General features: G+C 45.0%; 2 protein-coding genes across 2 annotated transcripts; both read right to left on the bottom strand.

The window, feature by feature from the left end:
* Positions 1–2,607: 2,607 nt before the first annotated feature.
* Positions 2,608–5,354, bottom strand: LOC118991331 (disintegrin and metalloproteinase domain-containing protein 1-like). Its single transcript, XM_037052601.1, has 2 exons — positions 5,215–5,354; positions 2,608–5,083 (listed from the first exon to the last, which is right to left on the bottom strand). The coding sequence occupies exons 1-2, from the start codon at positions 5,352–5,354 to the stop codon at positions 2,608–2,610; spliced, it is 2,616 nt and encodes an 871-aa protein (XP_036908496.1).
* Positions 5,355–12,639: 7,285 nt separating this feature from the next.
* On the bottom strand, positions 12,640–15,439 carry LOC118991100 (disintegrin and metalloproteinase domain-containing protein 1-like). Its single transcript, XM_037052111.1, has one exon. It carries the CDS (start codon positions 15,437–15,439, stop codon positions 12,683–12,685), a length of 2,757 nt encoding a protein of 918 aa, XP_036908006.1. The 3' UTR covers positions 12,640–12,682.
* Positions 15,440–17,161: the final 1,722 nt, after the last annotated feature.

The raw sequence follows: 17,161 nt of genomic DNA, 5'->3' as shown, positions 1-17,161 counted from the left end.
AATCGATAGATATTTCTCTCTCTATCTCTCTCCCTTCTCTCTCTCTAAAATCAATAAACATAGTCTTGGGTGAGGATTTTAAAAAAAAGGAAGAAAAAAATTAGCTTTGGATATTCCAGAAGATAAATTTTTGTCAAACTAATGTAATGCTTTGCCTTCATTGAGGGCATGTTTACATCCATATGAGGTTGTGATGATGTAATCTGGGTTTTTGGTAAATTATTTTTTTTAATTTTTCCATTTCACTGGGCCACAGAATAGAGTGGAGTCTGGTTCCATGCTATGAGAATATTCCCAAAAGCATTCCTACAGAAACAAGAAAGTGGGTCAGGTCAGGTCAAAGGAGAGAGATGGCCTATCCAAGTCCCCACTACAAATGCCCCAGTGGAGCATGCCATGTCCCTGAACTCCAGGAACATCAGTGTGGGCAACATGCCAATGTGTTATTTTACACATTATAATTTTCCTTTGTTTCCTCTCAATCTGGATAAAAATCCGCAGCCTGGATTTAGCTGTGCTTTGAGGAACTAAGGGAAGGGACTGGGTCTCTGCTGGCCTGAGGCAGCACAGGAAGGACAGGAACCATCCAGGGAAGGCAGGTAAAAGGTAGCAATAAGTCACCCTCAGAGTTCTGGAGGGAGCAGTTGACTGGGTCACTAGTGACGACCAACACTGATGGTTGGAAGGTGTGAGTGTTCTTCAGAACCCCTCAAATATACTGGGGAAGAGAAATCAGATGAAATGGTATACTTCCTAGAGACAGTCACACACAATGCAGAGCAAACTGTTGGTACCTGAGCTTTGGAGGAGGATTTTATAGGAAATGCTGTCCATTGAACATGAAGATTTAACATGCTGAGTTACAGCTGCTCATTCCTGCTCAGTTAAAACTGGCCCCTCCCTTACCATAGTCTGTCTTAATGGGATTGAGCTTTCATTTGTTGCTGGAGTTTGAAGTTTTATAAACTTTTTGTGACTTACTTGATTGTTAAATATTTAGTATATTGCATCTGAGCAAGATATTGGTGGTTCCAGGAGTGGCAAGAAGCATCTCCCCCAGGGAATGAATCTGGCCCTGTATTTCAAGACTAGCTTTGGTTAAATCATTCACTTGGTAAATATTTATTAGGCATCTACTATGTGCTGAGACCACAGTACTGAATAAGATGGCAACATGCCAGTCCATGATGTCAGCATGTAGTAAAAAAAAGACATTTTTAATCAATAATAACTACAATTTGAGGATTGGTAATAGTGGTCAACTAAGGACACATTGGTGTCTTCCTCATCACTTTTTCCTCAAGGAAAAGGCTCATAACATAGTGGACAGTGTAGATTGAGTCATGCCTCAGGAGACATGCAGGCTCTATGACTTAACTACCTTGAAAGCAACTTCTCCTTGGGCTCTTTTCCGATGGAGGTTTGCTACATAGGTCAGTTGGGAGGATTAAATTAAGACGATGGATGTAAAGTGTTTAACACATTTCTGGGCATATAATGAATAGTGTTAATAGTATACTTGCTTTGGGCTCTCTTCACAGAGAAGTATCTACAACCTCCAAAGCTCTGTTACCTATAATTGGAGAAGTTCCTTCTGATATTAGTCAACAAATTATTAATTTCAGTAAATTAAAAAAATAGAAAATATAAAGTTTCAGTTTCATACATGTACTCAGCACTGTGATAAGGCTTCTGTACTATTATACAATTAGTATAAACTTAGTTTCCTAACTCTAGATAATGTTACTCAAACATGAGATATCTGTATTATTGAAATTCATCTCAGAAAGATTAATTATTAAGAGGGAGAGCTATAAAAATTGCTCTAAAAGAAAAATCTTTTACATAAAAATGGAGTATGGCTATAGGAGGGGCCCAGAAATACTGGAAACTAATAACTTGAATATACATACACCATGTTACGCATCTGCCACATGTGAAAAGGTGGATGACTTTACTGACTGCTTAACCCGGGTGCAGTCAGGGTCGTGTGCTCTGTCAGATACAGTGCCTCCCACAGAGCTCCAGGACCAAATGGACTAAAAACTAGACCACATGGAACCAGAAAAGATACCTGATCTGAATAGGATTTTATTTATTTCTGGATGTAAAAACTCATGAATGCACATTTACAGGGCAAATTAGAACAGTCAACCACATGAACAACTGACCTCACATAATAGGTAGTGGTTATCGAAATAAAAATCCAAGTGACAGTAATAAATGCAGGCACATATGGTAGTGCATGTCAAACAACTTAAATGAAAGATGGCATGTCTTGAAAAAGTTTCTGGTGAATGCAAAAATTTGCCCGAGACAGAAACAGTGATGTCATAGATGCATGTGATGAGTTCAAATAAAATGTGAAAAAGCGAAAGTAGTAAAATATTCACTATATTAAATAAACAAAATCTTAATTACTAAAAGGAATAATAAAAGGGAGAGAGTCCCTCATTCCACATCAGTATATTTTCATAGACTGTGTAACCCTAGTCAGAGTCACTGGAACTATCGATTCCCACTATGCCTCTGTGTCACTCAGCCTCTAGGACCTGCTCTGGGTTGGAGGGGTTTCATATATTTGGCTTCTTCCTCCCACTGCTTGTTTTATGGTTCTTCTTCCTCCTCTTCCTCTTCTTCCTCTTCCGCTGCTTCCGCTTCTTCCGCTGCCTCCTCTTTTATTGTCGCCTGTTGTAGGTTAGCCTGACCTTCTTCTGCCTTTTCTTTTGCCTCTTCCTCTGCCTTTTCTTTTACCTCTTCAACTGCCTTTTCTTTTGGACGTTTACATGTGATACACATGCAAATAATTGCAAGTGCTAATATTATGAGAAAAAGTAAAAAGAGTAATAAGATCATTCTGTCTAAGATTTTTTCATGTTTGACAGGACGGCTAGTTTCATGAAATCCTGGGTTTTCTACACTTGGCTCACCAGGGGGACCACTGTCCACACTCCCCCCATTACCTAGGGTTTTACAGTCAGGGGGCGCGTAGCCAGCCTCACAATGGCAGTGCCTGAAGTTGTTGCAGACCCCTCTCCCACTACACATTCTCGCTGGGTCGCAGTCGTAGTTGAGCGCAGCGTAATCAGTGCAGGAGTAATTCACGCAGACTTTGTTTGGGGCACAAGGAGTGCCGGAGTGCACGTCCCCGTCATCGGGGATGTCAGTGATGTTGTAGGCGTCCATGCCCCAGCAGAACTTACCTCCATGAGGAATCTGGATTAGTGTGTGAAGGGGTAGGATTTTTGGTAGTCCGTCCACCCCTGTACATAAAATTTTCCCACAGAATATATTCTCATCTCTACACTGAACGTATGCTGGGTTACCAGAAGTGGGGTGACCACAGTTTCCAAACCTGTTCCCTTTGCTGTTTACCAACTCATAACACTGTCGTGGGGCAGACAGTGCAGAGGACCCAAAAATTTGTTGGCATTGATAATCAGGGTTGCCACACACACCGTCAACACAGTAATTTGCACCACATGGAGTACCATCTTGCTTGTAGCTGTTTGGGGGACATTCCCCAGAGGTACCATGACAGAACTCTGGGAGGTCGCATTCTCCCCGCGCAGGACGGCATGCTGTGCCTTTTGTTGCATATTGACATAACTGATTACAACAAGGTCCAGAGCTACACACTGCATTATCCTTCAGGTGACATGTTTGGTCGCAGCATGAGTTAAGCAAACAATCACTACCACAGTCGCACTGCTCCCCACCCTCCACCACCCCGTTTCCACAGGTGGAATCCCTCCGCAAGCGGCCTTTGTGCTGAGGGTTGTTAAATAGGCAGGCCCCTTTGTGCTCCTGCAGGAACCGGTAGAAGTAGTCAGAGCTGCAGTTGCTGAAGCCACTTTCTTTAGTGATATCTTCATACATGAGGCAGAAGCGTTGATCTCTACAAGTGCAGGCCGAGTGGTCGTGCTGGATACCCAGGTTGTGCCCAAGCTGGTGGACCATGAGCGCTGCAAACAGGAGGACGTCTTCGTGGTGGAAGGATTCCACAGCTGCTGCAAAGCCCGTGGAACAGGCACCATTGAGAAATGCCTGCCCCGTACCCTGTTCGGGATGCTGTCCGACAATCATGTGCGCAACGTCATGCCTCACACGATGGAGGAGCTTCTCTTGTCTCCAGCTGTTGAAATTCCTGAGTGCCACCTGCAGGTCCGCCGGGACCTCTATGGGGTCCCCCTCGGTCCAGATCTCCATGCCAGCCAGCACCACCTGTGTGTTTATTCGCCCAGTGAAGCTGTTGGCCAGGGCAATGATGTCCATCACTCTCTGGACTGTCTCACTGACGTTACCGCCCCACATTTGGAACCGCCGGTTGTTGACCACAACGAACATCTCCACGTACTTGGCGTGTGACCACAAGTAGGACAGCGCCTGTCGACCGCCAGGCTTCCTGCTCCCTTGTCGCCTGCTGGTGGACCCCACTGGGCTGTCTCTGGAAGTGACGCTGCAGGAGACTCGCGCTTGATGTGCCATGGTGTACAGCACGTGTGCAGACTGTGTTGAAGCGTCCACGGGCTCAATGCCATAGGACTGTCCCTCCTTGATCAGGATGCCCCTGAGGCCTGAACAGGTGTTGACAGAAACAAAAGACCCCGGGACTCCTTCTATGTAGCCTTCATAGTGACAGTCAGGTGAGATGAAAGGCCTCTCTTGTCCCAGGATGCCATTGTGGTAGCTGAAGACTGGGAAGTTACGGACAAAACGGTCTCTGTGCACCTTCAGGCGGATCAGCTGTTTCTGGCCCTGCATAGATACCACGTAAGACACCTTTTCCACTGGGCCTTCCCTTCCCTCGACTGTCAGAGCCCCAGGGGTGACTATTTCATAGGAAGAGTAACGTGCTGATCCCAGGGCACAGGAGAAGCTTGGCAGGAAACTCAGCACCAACACCAGCATGGTGCCCAGAGTGACACGTGAAGATCCTGGCACCAGTACCAGCCTCAGGCCCTTCATCTGGGGAGCCTGAATCTGAAGCACTCTGGTAGTGTCACACACAACCACCTGCTTCTTGCTTAGAGAAGGCAAGGAAGAGGCCGAGTCTGTCACAGAGGCGGCCACTGACGTGGCCCTAGTGAATCAAAGGCTGACACAGGGCCTGTGTCCATCAGCACCAGCCCTCCTTGACAAGCAGACCCTCAGTCACAGGTGTTAGCTCCAGTTGTGTGCTGGCTGCATAAAGGGTGGTTACTACCTACTGACCTCTGAGAGCCGCCGCCTACCTCTGGCTGTATCCTTCCTAGTCTCTTCGATCTCTGTTGTCCTTCAGATGGTGTCCTCTTTCTGTGACTCTCTTCTGCAGCATTAGCTTCAGAGATTCCTGGCTGAAGTCTTTTTGACATGTGGTGATGCAGTCACGATGAGGACTGACTGCGAACTAAAATGCAAGGTTGGAGCTCGAGAGAGGAAACAAATCCTCCATGCCTTCCTCAACTGTGCCACACAGAACACCCCACCCCCACCCATCCTGTGTCCGTTGCTCAGTTAACTCCTACTGTTCCAGACCAGGAGGCTTGGCGATTATTGGTGGGCACACTCCATTGGCCATTTCCCCTCTTCTGAAACTCGTGCTTTGTAACACATGGACATCATAACTCGGGGTGTTTTTGATCCCTCAGCGAGGCATTGTAGTGATGTGCACATTTCTCAGGACAGGCTTTAGATAAGGCCAGGGGTTGGCTGCCCTGTGTCCCAAGATAGATCCAAATGGGGCAAGGGACCCATTCTTTATTGTTATCATTTTGTATTGCTTATGCTGTTACAGTTGTCCTGATTTTTTCCCCCTTTGCCCACTTCCACCCAGAGGCTCCTATTTCCTTAGGCAATCCCCCCACCATTGTTCATGTCCAAGGGTCATGCATGTAAGTTCTTTGGCTACTGTTTTCTATACTGTACTTTACATCCCCTTGGCTATTCTGTGACTGCCTATTTGTACTTCTTAATCCCCTCACTTCTCCACCCATTTCCCCCTCTCCCCTCTCCCCTCTCCCCTCTCCCGTCTGGCAACCTTCTGGTAACTAACTTCTTTTCTCTTACTTTTAAGAGTCTCTCTTTGTCTTTAACCTTTAGCCTTTTAATAATGATGTGGCTTGGAGTGAGCCTTTTTGCATCCATCATAATTGGAACTCTCTGTGCTTCCTGGGCTTGCATGTGAATTTCTTTAATCACTTTAAGGAAGTTTTCTTACACTATTTTTTCAGATACATTTTTAATTTCTTGCACTTTCTCTTCTTCAGGTCCCACTATGAGGCAAATGTTGGATCTCTTTAAGTTTTCCCAGAGGCTGTTTATACTATCCTTATTTTTTGGATTCTTTTCCTTCCTGATGTTCTGATTGGTAGTTTTTTGCTTCCTTATGTTCCAAATCATTGACTTGATTCTCAGTTTCATCCACTCTACCATTGTTCTCCTATAAATTGTTCTTTATTTCAATTAGTGTATCCTTCGTTTCTGACTGGGTCTTTTTTGTGCTGCTGAGATCCTCACTGAGTTTCTTGAGCATCCTTATAAACAGTATTTTGAATTCTGCATCTGATAGATTGCTTGTCTCCACTTTGTTTAGCTCTTTTTCCTGGAGTTTTGATCTGTCCTTTCATTTGGGCCATGTTTCCTTGTCTCCTCAAATGTCAGCCTCCCTGTGTTTGTTTCTATGTATTAAGTAGAGCTGCTTGACTCTGTGTCTTGGTGATGTGGCCTATTATAGTAGATGTCCTGTAGGGTCCAGTGGCACAGCCTCCCCTATCACTTAAGCTGGGTACTCAAGGTGCACCCTTTGTGTCAGCTGAGTACACCCTTTTCTTGTAGTTGAGCCTTGGTTGCTACTGGCAGATCGATGGGAGGCATTTACCCAGGCCAGTCAGCTGCAAAGACTGGCTGTGACCACTGACCACCAACCTCCACCAGCTCATCCATGGAGGATCAGCTGTGCAGAGGCAGGGTGGTGGTGCTCTGATGTTGTCTGTAGCTGTCCACTGGGTGTGTTGGTCCTGAGGTTTCTTGAATGGTTCAGGCCAAGGTCAGCCACCACCTGTGTTTTATAGCTCGGGCAAGGTGCCCCAGGCACCTAGGGTTAGCTATAAAGCAATCTGAGTTGGCTGCTACTTGTGCTGGGTTTGGAGATTCCTAGGTGAAGCCAAGCTGTTACTCTAATATGACTGCCTCTAGGGCTCACTGAAGCCAGCTGTTGCTTGTTTGATAGGAGTCAGAAGCCAAGACCAACTATTCTTATGGAAAAGCAGCTTGGCTGGGCCCATAATTTAGATCGATAGAGCCACTGTGACCTTCAAGGTGGGTCACACAGTGTTAGCCTGATTGATGGAGACTTGGATATGGCACCAGCCTATTGGTTCTATAGGGGAAGGGCTTATCAGAGGGACAATGGCCTCTGCTCACCACAGTGCCAGACATTCTCTCCCTGTATACCACTGGTACCCTTCAGGTTGCCACCCAGGTACTGGGGCTCAGAGGGAGTGAGTCTGAGTAGGTGAGTCCATGTTTGGGTTCCCCAAGAGTAACTGCTTAGGGCTTCAGCAGCCTCCTCCACTGACTCAATCCCCACTGGATTTTTGCAGGCATAAGTTGTGGGGACTTATCTTCCTGGCACTGGAATCCTGGGCTCTGGGGCCTGATGTGGGGCTGGGACTCCTCACTCCTGAGATATCCCTCCTTAATTTTATCCCCATGGGTGTGGGGCCAGCCTGTTCCGCATCCATGCCCCTCCTACCAGTCTGGATGGATATGGTTGCATCAATTTTGTAGTTGCCAGACTTCCATTCAGCTTGACTTTGTCATTCTTAGACTTCATTTTAACTAGATTTCTGACATTCCTAAGTGATTGTTGTTCTGTATTTTACTTGTAATTTGATGTGGTTGTGCAAAAAGGCGAGCCATGTCTATCTATGTTGCCATCTTGACTGTAAGCCCTCTTATCTTGTAACATCATCCAAATTCCATCTCTCAAGTCCTGTTTGTGACACTGTCCAAAAATGTGTGTGGGAGATGCCAACAGGGAAGCCCTTTATTATGTGTGATTTTCATGGGCACAGTGGCTGGCAGCTCCAGGCCTACACTCTTCTCTGCATGGCCCTGACATACTGGTATCCTAAAATTATGCCACTTGAAGACTAGGTCTCCTAAAAGTCTCCCCTGTGTTAGAAAATGACTTCCATGTGTCCAGTGCCCTCTTCCGTTTGTCCATCTTTTCATGCCCAGGTTCACGATGCAATAAAGTACAATCGACTTACTTATTGAACAAGTGCATGACTCCCAGGTAAGGGAGGTCTGTGAGGTCTCATCTGTTGTATGTTGTGTGTATGTGCTTGCTTCGTGCCTTCCCTGAAGGGCTGAAAGTGTCCCTAGAAAAACCCACAACTATGCTGACAAATGGCACATTGATGGTCTCAAAATGTACCTTCCTCTTCCTGCATTTTACTGGTCAGGCCTGTTAGATGACAGCAATGAAACAGGCATGAGGTTGCAAACACTTGGTCAGTCACGAGTCTACCTCTGATGTTCTTTCCTTAAATAATGTTTAGCATGTTTTCTAACTGTGAGAAGAGCCACTGTGACTATGGCCTTCGCAAATTGATTCAAGACCTTCACAGTCTGTATGTAAGACCTTCATAATTTTATTAAATAACAAAAGTGGTATTGGATATTTTTTAAATTCTTCTGTAGTTCAAAAAATATGCAAAGGTTAATGTCTCAAAGCAGGGAAAATATGTCAGTGCACATTTGCCTACTAGAAACACCAAAATTCTATTCTGAAATTAAGTTTATAAATGCAAGAAGTTTCTAGGCCTTGTCTGTGTAGCTCTGTTGGTTAGAGTGTCATCCTGATAGGCCAATGCAGGCCAAGATTGCAAATCGGATTCCTGGTCAGGGCACACACAAGAGTCAACCGGTGATGCATGAATACATGTAAGTAGAAAAGTAAACACCTCTCTCCCCACCCCCTATAAAATCAATAAATTAATTTTTTTTTAATTTTGCCCTTGCTGGTGTGGCTCAATGGATTGAGCACCAGACTGTGAAGCAAAGGGTCGCCAGTTCAGTTCCCAGTCAGGGCACATACCTGGGTTGTGGGCCAGGTCCCTGGTAGGGTGTACATGAGAGGTAACTACACATTGATTTTTCTCTCTTTTTCTCCCTCCCTTCCCTTCTGTCTAAAAATAAATAAAATCTCTTTTAATTTTTTTAAATTTCAATGTGTTTTTAAAATATTTGCAACTTTATTAGATAAAACTTCAGCATTCCTATAAGGTTGATAATGCACCTGTGTTTAACATAAATCTTTTATTTTTCCTTCAAGTGAGCCTCAGAGGAGTGAGTGGAGTTTGACTGTAAATTATAAGGATATTTCTAAAAGCATGTCATAATAGACAAGAAAGATGTCAGGCTAGTGCCATCCAAAGAAAGAGGACCCGTCCCTGCCTCCCACAGAGGGTCATTACCCCTGGACTCCAGGAGTAGTAAAATTGGCAAAATCGAAATTTGTTCTTTTCTACATTGTAATTTCACTACACCCTCCCCCACAAAAAAAACCTGTATAAAAATCTAGAACCTGAACTTGGCTGTCCTTTGGGGATTGAGGAAAGGGCCTGGGTCTCTACTGGCCTGAGGGAACACAGAGAGGGCAGTAGCCACCCCGGGGAAGGCAAGCAGCCACTGTCAGAATTCCTGGGGCAGCAGCAGGCTGGGTTACGAGTGACTATGAACACAGATACTCAGAACCTATAAGCAAGCATCCCTCTGAGCCCCCGCAGACATAATGGGAAGAGGAATCAGGTGAAAAGGTTGCACTTCACAGAAGCAGTCACACAAAATGCAGAACACTGAACCATGAACCTGGAGCTTTCAGACCCAAGTACCCTGTCTTCTCTCTCCTGCCCACATTAAAATTGGTTACTTTCCTCCTATAGTCTGTCGTAAAGAGCTTCTACTGTCAATCCCTGGAGTTTGGGGATTCCACACTTTTTAAGATTTACCTTACAATGTATAAATTTGTCTGATTTTTTTGTCACTTTCCACAGAACGTTCATTTAAAGGGCTGTTCCCTGCTTTTACCCTGTTTTCGTACACCTGAGGGTCAAAGGGCAGCATCAATAAATTAAAAAGACTGTGCAACTTACAGATTTGCTAAATTTTTGTAAGTTTTGTCAAATATTGTGCGATCCTAAATAGGTTTTATTTAATTGATTCCCAATTATGTACCTGACTTTCGATCCTCAAGGAATGTCATTAAGTTAACTAAGCATGAGCCCTGGCCAGGTGGCTTGGTTGATTGGAGTGCTGTCCTGTACCCCAATGGGTTGTGGGTTCTATCCCCAGTCAAAACACATACAGGAGGCAACCAATTGATGTTACTCTCTCGCATCAGTGTTTCTCTCTCTCTCGTCCCCTCTTGCCCTCCCTCCCTCCCTTCCTTCCTCTCTCTCTCTAAAAACAATAAACATATTGAGTATGGATTTTTTTTAAAATTAGCCAAGCATGATTACCCTGTACCTAAAAGATTCCGTTATATTCGCTAAGTTTTGAAAATATATGATAGTGATTAGCTTTGCATCACAGTCAGCATGTGCCCGCAGTCAGGGAGGTCGCCTTCCTGTTCTCCACTGGAGTGCTTCTGGGCAGAAACCCTCCACATCCTTTTCAAAAGTCTCCAATGACTTTACATTTGTATGCCCTCAGTTACCCATTTTTGCCCTTGTTTCCCAGGCTCTCAGGTAGTAACCAACTAATGGTGTGTTTTCCCCATGAATCTTGATCTTTTGGCGTATGGCAGGGTGAGATTTGGTCACCAGCAGATCTTGTAACTTGGAGACTCACATAACTGAAGGCTTGAAGGCTTGACTTTCGACTTTGCTCTCAAGTTTAGTTTTGTTTCACTAAAAGTAATTAACATTAGCTTCTTGAAAGCAGAAACCAGGTCTTATTCTTCTTTTGTTTGTTCTTTTCTGCTTACATAGGATGAGCAGTTAGAAGAGGGTGTCAGCCCATGGATTGTCAGAGACTGACTGATGTTCAGGAATTCTCCTGAGATTTGATCTGTGGCAACCTGCACCTGAACCTGGCTTTTGTTGTGCCATGCCTAGGACCTAGCAAGTGGCATCCCCAGAGATTACCTTCCTATCGCAAGGTTGGCTCTGGTTAAGTCCTCCACTTGGTCATTTACCAAGCACTCGCAATCAGCTGGGCCCTCAGAGCTAAACAAGATACAAATCCCCCACTCCATAATGTCAGAATGCATTCGGGAGAAAGTCAGTTTCACCTGTAATGGCTTCACAATGTGATCAGTTCATGATGAAGACCAGCATCCATTTGTAAGGCTTTTGTTTCATTAAAGTCAATGAGGGAAAACCCATAGTCTGGGCAAGTAAGGACATACTGAATGTCTTCTGTGTCACTTTTTTTTCTTTATAGAGAGACGGGTGAGAGAGAGAAACATCGACTTGTTGTTCCACTCATTTATGCATTCACTGGTTGATTCTTGTATAAGCCCTGACTGGGGATCAAACCTATAACCTTGGCATATCAGGACAACATTCTAACCAACTGAGCTACCTGGCCAGGGCCCTGGATCCCTTTTTTTTTCTCTTTTTTACTGAAGGAAAGGGTTCATGAGGCAGTAGAGAACACACATTCAGTCATACCTGTGGCAGGATGCAGGTCCCACCCCTTACTAGCTCTACAGCAAAACTTTTTGGTCTCTGTTTTCTCATGTACGAGATGAAAGTCTCATAGTGTAAATGGGACAGTTAAATATATTAGGACAATGAATGTAAAGTGTCTATTTAGCAGTGTCTGGAACAGAATGGGTAATATTATTGCATGTTCTTTATGTTCTCTTAACAAATAACTACCACAAGTATTCTTACCTGTATCAGAAACATTCCTATGAGTTGTCAATAGAAAAAATATTTACTTCAATATAGATATTTAAATATATAGAATTTTAATAAATAAGAATATAGAATTTTTTAAAATAAGGAAAGAACAAAAACCTCAAATATAACCTCAGCACTTGCCTCATCCACCCAGCCCCAGGTAATCGGACCACCCTGGATTAGGTATAACCCCTTCCAGAAAGTCCCGTGGAGCCTGAGATGATGCTGCATCTAAAAATAACAGGGTGTTTTAATTAATTAGTTAATTAATGTTAAACTACCTTCATGAATAGAAATGGTTAGGGGAAATCGGAGTACTCAGTGGGTAATGTTCCTAAAACAGTGCATTGTTGTCCCTGGGTTGAATAACCTTATAATAGTAATACAGGTACAATAATATGTTACAGTAAACAGTGCAGACGGAAGATGGTATGCCTTGGAAAACAATTTCAGGTCAAAAAGTGGCCTAAGTAAAATGAGACAATTGATAGCAATGATCTGTGAGAAAAGCTTAAACAGCTTTATGAAATGGGACAAGGCAAAAATATAGAACATTTCATATATGATTACATATATAAATATATAATCAAATTTCTAGAATGTTGGATCCAGTTCTCTCCCCTCACGTGCATGTTTCTGTAGACTGTTTAGTCCTACCAGTGCCACTGGAGCCGTCAATTCTCACTTCATCTTTGCCTTTCTAAGCCTCTCATTCCTACTCAGTGCTTGAGGGATTTGGTATTATTTGGCTTCTTCCTTCACTACTCTTCTGCCTTTGGTTATTTCTACCCTTCACCTGGTGGAGGCTCTGGTGGGGCCTCCGGTGGGGGGGCCTCCGGTGGGGGAGCCTCTGGTGGGGGAGCTTCCGGTGGTGGGGCCTCCGGTGGTGGGGCATCTGGTGGTGGGGCGTCTGGTGGTGGGGCTTCTGGTGGGGGAGCCTCCGGTGGGGGAGCTTCCGGTGGTGGGGCCTCGGGTGGTGGGGCCTCGGGTGGTGGGGCCTCCGGTGGTGGGGCCTCCGGTGGTGGGGCCTCCGGTGGTGGGACCTCGGGTGGTGGGGCCTCTGGTGGTGGGGCCTGTTCTGGTAGGGGAACCTCCTCTGTTTCAGGGCCCTCTGCTGGTAGGGGTGCCTCCTCTGTATCCACATTTGATTCCCTTTGTGACTCCGTTGATAGGAATGTCTCGAACAGCTCGGTGGTTTCCTCTGAACTCAGTTCTGGTGAGGCACCTGGGGTCTCTACTGACTCAATTCCAGTCTTAAGGCTAATGCAGCATAGTAATATTATCAACGTTAATAAAAGAAATGAAGGGAATATGTAAATTATAAGGCCAGCCTTTGGAACTTCAATCTTACGTTTGACAGGATGGCCACTTCCATCTGCACTTAGATTTTGATCATCTGGTTTGCCAGGGGGACCACTGTCCACACTCCCCCCATTACCTAGGGTTTTACAGTCAGGGGGCGCGTAGCCAGCCTCACAATGGCAGTGCCTGAAGTTGTTGCAGACCCCTCTCCCACTACACATTCTCGCTGGGTCGCAGTCGTAGTTGAGCGCAGCGTAATCAGTGCAGGAGTAATTCACGCAGACTTTGTTTGGGGCGCAAGGAGTGCCGGAGTGCACGTCCCCGTCATCGGGGATGTCAGTGATGTTGTAGGCGTCCATGCTCCAGCAGAAGTCATTTTCATGAGGAATCTGGATCACTGTGTGATGGAGTTTGATTGACGGGACCCATTTAACGTTTGTACATATAATTTTCCCACAAAAGACATTATCATCAAAACACTTAACGTATCCTGGCTTTGCTGAGGTGGGGTGGCCGCAGTTTCCAAACCTGTTCCCTTTGCTGTTTATTGAAATGTAACAGTTTTCGGGGGCAGACTGTGCAGAGTACCCATATAGATCTGAGCATTGACTATCAGGGTTCCTACACCGACCCCCAACACAGTAGTGAAGTCGATCACACGATGTGCCATCTTGCTTATAGCTGTCTGCAGGGCACTCTGCAGAGGTGCCATCACAATACTCTGGGAGGTCACACTCTCCCAAAGCAGATCGGCACACGAATCCCTTCTTTCTCAGTCGGCAACCAGAACAGCAGAGTCCATCACTACAGTCTGCACTCCCCTTCAGTCTACATGTCTGGTCACAGCACGGGTGACTGAAACAGGCAGGACCACAGTCGCACTGCTCCCCACCCTCCACCACCCCGTTTCCACAGGTGGAATCCCTCCGCAAGCGGCCTTTGTGCTGAGGGTTGTTAAATAGGCAGGCCCCTTTGTGCTCCTGCAGGAACCGGTAGAAGTAGTCAGAGCTGCAGTTGCTGAAGCCACTTTCTTTAGTGATATCTTCATACATGAGGCAGAAGCGTTGATCTCTACAAGTGCAGGCCGAGTGGTCGTGCTGGATACCCAGGTTGTGCCCAAGCTGGTGGACCATGAGCGCTGCAAACAGGAGGACGTCTTCGTGGTGGAAGGATTCCACAGCTGCTGCAAAGCCCGTGGAACAGGCACCATTGAGAAATGCCTGCCCCGTACCCTGTTCGGGATGCTGTCCGACAATCATGTGCGCAACGTCATGCCTCACACGATGGAGGAGCTTCTCTTGTCTCCAGCTGTTGAAATTCCTGAGTGCCACCTGCAGGTCCGCCGGGACCTCTATGGGGTCCCCCTCGGTCCAGATCTCCATGCCAGCCAGCACCACCTGTGTGTTTATTCGCCCAGTGAAGCTGTTGGCCAGGGCAATGATGTCCATCACTCTCTGGACTGTCTCACTGACGTTACCGCCCCACATTTGGAACCGCCGGTTGTTGACCACAACGAACATCTCCACGTACTTGGCGTGTGACCACAAGTAGGACAGCGCCTGTCGACCGCCAGGCTTCCTGCTCCCTTGTCGCCTGCTGGTGGACCCCACTGGGCTGTCTCTGGAAGTGACGCTGCAGGAGACTCGCGCTTGATGTGCCATGGTGTACAGCACGTGTGCAGACTGTGTTGAAGCGTCCACGGGCTCAATGCCATAGGACTGTCCCTCCTTGATCAGGATGCCCCTGAGGCCTGAACAGGTGTTGACAGAAACAAAAGACCCCGGGACTCCTTCTATGTAGCCTTCATAGTGACAGTCAGGTGAGATGAAAGGCCTCTCTTGTCCCAGGATGCCATTGTGGTAGCTGAAGACTGGGAAGTTACGGACAAAACGGTCTCTGTGCACCTTCAGGTGGATCAGCTGTTTCTGGCCCTGCACAGATATCACGTAAGACACCTTTTCCACTGGGCCTTCCCTTCCCTCGACTGTCAGAGCCCCAGGGGTGACTATTTCATAGGAAGAGTAACGTGCTGATCCCAGGGCACAGGAGAAGCTTGGCAGGAAAGTCGCCAACAGCACTATAATTTCCATCTTGAGACATGATCTTGGCACTATCCCCAGCCTCAAGTCCCTCTTCTGCTGTGCCCAAATCTGAAAATTTATCTTACCCTCTTTCAAGGCCACTTGGTTTCTCCATGGAGAAGGCCATGTAGGGGCAGAATCTCTCCCAGAGGCGGCCATGACATGGCGCTGGTGAATCAGTTGATAATACTAGGCCTATGTTCATCAGTAGTGGCTGTCCCTGGCATGGTAAATCTTGGAGACTCAGATCTGTGATGATTCCCTTATTGGTAACTGCTGTCCAACTCTGAGTCTTACGGACTTTGAGGCTGAGTTGTATTCTTGCTTCTCTCTTGATATTCAGTGGTTTCCTTATTATGTGACTTTGTTCAGACAGCAACAGCTTTAACAGCAACAGCTTGGCTATGTTCCCTTTCCCCTCAAAAAGAGATATATCAAGTAGGTCTATAATGATTCAGCCAGTACAGTAACTCTGACCAGTTATCCTTATCCTTAGCTGAGGCCACAGGACTCCTCAGTATCCGTTAATCTCCTCATTCTTTGAAACCCAACATTCTGGCAGGAGGTTGGGGGGAGGGGATGGGTTCTTTGGGGATCTATGAGCAGGACAAAGTTCTCTGTTGCCTACTACCTCACTTTTCTTTTGTAATTGCTCATTTCTGTTGTAACTCAGGGTACTGTTTATCAGTCCAACCCTTCTTTGTTGGTATCTGGTTTTTCCCTTAATTCAAGAAAATCATATGTAGATGCACAAATTCTCCCCCATTAGCCTTTGTTCATAACAGATGAATTTTGACACTTTATATCAGCATATAAACATAGTTTCTCTCTTTTAAGATGTTTTCCTAACACAGAGACATACTAAGTATTAAATGAAATGAGCTCAGTTTTACCATGGAGGTGGTGTAAGTGACTAGGATCAAAGTTCAACTTCTCCCAACTGTCCCAACATAAAAACAAACTGATTATTAACCAGTTTACAGACACCATTTCATCAAGAAAATAAAAGTGAACTCTGTAAGACCTTTTAAAAGATTCCTTCGCTTCTGTAACTGACACTGAACTGTAATCTCTGCAGAAATCCTCCGATTTGGTGTTAATGCTGATTTCCTGATGTGCCTGCAGGACAGATTGAACAGGAGGAAGTGGGGTGGGAGTTCCAGCACATCCCTGGCCCGGTCAGCTGGTTTTCTGTGCATTTTAAGATGAAGTAAAATAAGACTCTACATCTTTTACCTTGCATAAAAATAATTTATATTAAGTCAAATATTTACAATATAAAATAATGGTTATGAGTACAAGTTTAACACTAAAAAATGGGGAACTACCTTATCTAATTCAGGAAGGAATGATATGATACCACAAGATCTCAGATATGAGCATGAAGGCAGATCAACTCATTAACTATCCCCAATTAATATTTAATTCCTAATATAGATGATAAAATTTATCATTAGCATCTAGCAAGAAAATTTAGTCATATCACAAACCATTTTAAAAATCTACAGCAAAAAAGGGAAAATGATCTCTAGTTGGATCTCTTTTTCCCTTGTAGTTTATGTAAGAGGAAAGCCTCTTACAGTTACATAGTAATTATATATAATTTATAGATTTATATATATATAGTAAGTTATAGATAATTTAGAAATGATCAGATTTAACATGTTTCCCTGTGTCTTAACCAAAACAGGCAGGGGAAATTAGGTTAAGTCATTTTGTGGAATTAAAGAATTAAATCAACAATGAAAGAAAACCTCTACTTTTTAAATAAATAAAAATATAATTAAAATTAAATATCCAGTAATTTTCCAGTTCTCAAATTGAAACATTTTCAATAAATAACATACACACAAGCATTCATACACATGATCTGATTTAAAT

The sequence above is a fragment of the Sturnira hondurensis genome, unplaced genomic scaffold, assembly GCF_014824575.4.
Source record: "Sturnira hondurensis isolate 20B ecotype Veracruz unplaced genomic scaffold, ASM1482457v3 Scaffold0007406, whole genome shotgun sequence".
Lineage (NCBI taxonomy): Eukaryota > Metazoa > Chordata > Mammalia > Chiroptera > Phyllostomidae > Sturnira > Sturnira hondurensis.
This window is presented reverse-complemented; position numbering and strand designations above follow the sequence as displayed.